The sequence below is a fragment of the Octopus bimaculoides genome, chromosome 6, assembly GCF_001194135.2.
Source record: "Octopus bimaculoides isolate UCB-OBI-ISO-001 chromosome 6, ASM119413v2, whole genome shotgun sequence".
Lineage (NCBI taxonomy): Eukaryota > Metazoa > Mollusca > Cephalopoda > Octopoda > Octopodidae > Octopus > Octopus bimaculoides.
In genome coordinates, this window is record NC_068986.1 from 43,009,077 (window position 1) to 43,013,030 (window position 3,954).

Sequence of the window (3,954 nt, forward strand, 5' to 3'; positions counted from 1 at the left end):
ATACATACATACATACATACATTCAAACATACTTATATACATATATACATGCATACATGCATGCATGCATGCATACATACGTACATACATACATACATACATACATACAAATTGATGTAAGAGTGTGCGTCTTTTGTTGCTTATGTGTATACATAAATGTCTGTATGTATCGATCTATGAGTGAGCATTTGTGCCTTTGGAAATTTATATTGTTACTTGATAGATTTCTTCGATTATTACGAATAATAAAAATAACTATCTATAGTTTAATCATAATTAAATTTCTTAATCGAGATGAAATTTCTAGATCATAATGCTTATAACTGCATACTTTATAAATTAGTCTGATAAATTAAACTGACTTTTTTCAACGTGAAACGATTTCATCAGCAAAACTCATATTAATTTTGATATTTATATTATAATATATGTTTAAAAATATTGTAATATAAATTCAGTATCTCCAAAACAAAAACAATATCAAACATTTGTATGTAGAACTGCATGTGCTCTTCACAGAGATGTGTTTTATCAATACACACAGCCGAATTGCCACCAAACGCACCATCTTTAAACATTTATATCACAAATCAAGAATTTAGGAATTGCACAAAACTAGACTCTGGTGAGGATTTCTCTCGAGCGAACGTCTTTAACATGGCAAAAACTGCATCAAATAGACTCCCCTTCTACATCAAGCTATACAGTACAGTTAGTAACTTACTACACAGCTCGTGTTTGTGTGTGTGTGTGTATTATACAGTGGTTATTAACAAATCATGTCACAATATCCACTGTATCAATCCGTAGTCTCAGAAACTCTGAGAGTCAAAAGAGTCTCCCAGATTGCGGATGGAAAGTGGAAGTTACTGATAACCTGGTGTGTTGAATTCGGTAAGTGGTTTTCATTTTCATATGAATGCATATGATTCAGTTTTGAAATGCATGAACGTCAATTCTCGGAGCAGTACATAAATACTAGAAAACAATTTTGCTTTTGACTGAGCACAAGCCTTTATTTCACAAGAAGAACAGAAGAAATGGATTGGTGTTACTGAAAGCTGCATTAGCACTAGAATAATCTGAAAATGAACTACAAAAATTTCACGTTTACAATGTGATTTGGCTTCTATTTCTAGTAGGTTGATATAATGAACGGTTGAGATTAGCCATCCTTTCTTTTCCTGTAGAAAACCATTTTGAAATGTTGTACATCACTTCACATGCCCCAGATCGCATTTATAATCAAAATGAGTGATGAATACTTAATGCCTGGTAGGTCATTCGAAAGCTTTAGATATAATAAATACCATTTCTAAGCTTTTGGCTCGAATTTATTTATCTGATAATATATAAATATTTTAGCTAATGTACTTTCTAAAGGCTTCACAAAAATATTTTTTATATATCATCGCAATAGTTATTCAAATAATTTACTTTTTCATATTTTGTTAGAAAGTAGATGAAAAGTCTTCAGTTGTTGAATTAAACAGACAAGAGAAAAGATTATTATATTTAACTTCTTTTTTGTTTTAGCTCCAATGGCCAGTTTCCAAAATATTTTGTATTATGCTGCCAAAAAATATTTCTATGATTTGGCTCTGGAACTTTAGTTTCAACTGGAATAAAGAGAGTTATTAACATGTTGATGACTTGACTTAGGTATTGTTTCGTTCCACGAATGAAAAGAGAGCATTAGGAATACAAGTGAACTGAAATCTTTGCAATTGAAGGCTGAAACTATATAAATAAAAAAAGACCTTCGACATAAACAGAAGACAGATCTACAAGAAATAGCGGTCAAATCTCTTTCATATCACACTCGCTGTCTTAAGATAAGAAGAACACTGTACATTATATATTTCTAGATAGTTCTAAATATAAAGGAGGGTTTAGAATGGCCTGCCTCTTATTATAGTTCTGCTCGATCAAGGCTGAATCTAGCAATTCAATTTGTACTCTATAATCCCCCTTATTTCATCTGGAATTTGGTAACACTCGGTCTTCTTTTTAGGGTATTAGTCACCTAAATAAACGTGTATAGATATAATTGTATTAATCAAAAAGTAAAAGAGAGTAGTAGTCCGAATCTATATACTTCTTTACTCTGACGTTCACTAACTACAGAGTAAATATAGTTACAGATTATAACCTTGTTGAAGAAGGTTAGAGTTGGTTGTTATCTGTTGTATGTCGCAACGGGAACGCTTTAGAAAAAATTATATCTTAACTATGGAATGACATCAATGACATTATCATGCACACAACAGTTATAGCTGTTGTTAAATTATGAAGAAATATCAAAGACATAATCTGTAATAAGCATAACATATTATAGATAAATCATTAAAAAAAATCGGTAAATAGATAAAATGACTAGTAAGTTAATGTCTTAAATTAAGTGTGATTGCGTATATTATTAGAATATTCTAGAACCTAGTGCTCAATGGAGCCGCTACAGTCTTTCATTCACTAGAATTATGGGTTAAAGTCCAGTCAGATGTGCTTTACTGATATAAAATAAATATATATTGCAGCAGACTAAAATCTATTAAATCTTTACGAACGTAGCTGGGTGACATTATATCGACGTTATATCTTCGATTTTTAATCTCCACAATACTTGAATTGAAATAAGTTGGTAAGAATTCACAGAAAGAGTTCCGCAATTTAATTCCACATGAAAGCAATGCAATTTCCCTTTTGTTTTAGAGAGATATTCTATTTCCAATAGATTTAGAATTTTGAGTAACATTAAGCAACCTTCACGGATAAACAACCGAGAACGTTGCCTTATTCATTAATGAGTCAATATTTTCTCGTTCGTAACTCTTTTTTGTTTTTAGAGTGTGTTTCCTTATTGACGCAGATATAAAAAAATTTTAAATAACATTTCTCGAGGTAGAAGTGATAAATATATAATAAAGAATATTATCTTCAAATATTTTCTCTTCTACCTATATGAGCTATACACCATCTTGAGAACAAGTTTCTTAAGATATACCATTTTAAAAGAAATTATGCAATTTTGCGTTGTCCAGAAACTTCTAATAATCATAGTTTTGAAAATAACCGTGAACTTCCGGGGATACAGCTACTCTTTATTGATTAAGGAAGGGTAACTGGACGTCAATTCTAACACTGTTCTTTCCCCAAAACTCTAAGAGAATTTATATTTTTTGTGAATACTATGTTTATCAAATAGCGTACGGAAATAACAAAAATGCACTTGTTCTGTTCTGTTCTTTTTATTTTGTGTACATGTCTAATAATGCTTTCAAATTTTGGCCCGAGGTCAATAATTCTGGAGGAATGGTTAGTCGCATACAACGATCCCCCACTTTTCAACTGTTTGTAATTTCATTGAACCGGAAGGGTTGAAAGGCAAAAATCGACATCAGCGGAATGTGAATTTAGAACGAAATGGCGCTAAGCACTTTGTCTGTCTTAGAACGAAATTCCACGAAGCACATTGTCTGGCTTGCAAGCGATTCTTTTACTGCATTTGCCCTGTTTACATATCCAATAATAATGATATTTTCTATCCCAAAATTTAAGGAAATTCATATTGGTTCGCATTTCATCATTGTTACCAAATCAAATATAGTATCTATGGAAATAGCAAAAAATGGATTTGTTCTGTTATTAATTCATGTTTACATATCTAATAATAGTGAACATAATTTGATTTCTTGTTAATGTATGATAATATGAAAATAATCACCAATGGAATAATTTGATAAAATCAAAATTTTATAAATCTTTTCTTTCAAATATTTTCCAGGTGGTCAGGTGAAATATAATCCGCACGATTTTGAAGTCTTGGCGATTTCAAGCACGATTCATGCAAAGTTTGAAATAATTTTAATTCTATATATTATAACAATCTACTCACCGAACAACATTTTTACTTAAAATTGAAAATTCTAAATTTTGTTTTTATTTAAATATATT

At 30.6% G+C, this 3,954-nt stretch overlaps 1 protein-coding gene across 1 annotated transcript in view; it reads left to right on the forward strand.

The window, feature by feature from the left end:
* Window positions 1-3,915, forward strand: part of LOC106874031 (contactin) — a 164,816-nt gene extending 160,901 nt beyond the window's left edge. The window contains exon 24 of the mRNA XM_052968460.1: window positions 3,785-3,915. Coding sequence (XP_052824420.1) covers window positions 3,785-3,915 — 131 coding nt within the window. The remainder of the gene's footprint in view (window positions 1-3,784) is intronic.
* Window positions 3,916-3,954: the final 39 nt, after the last annotated feature.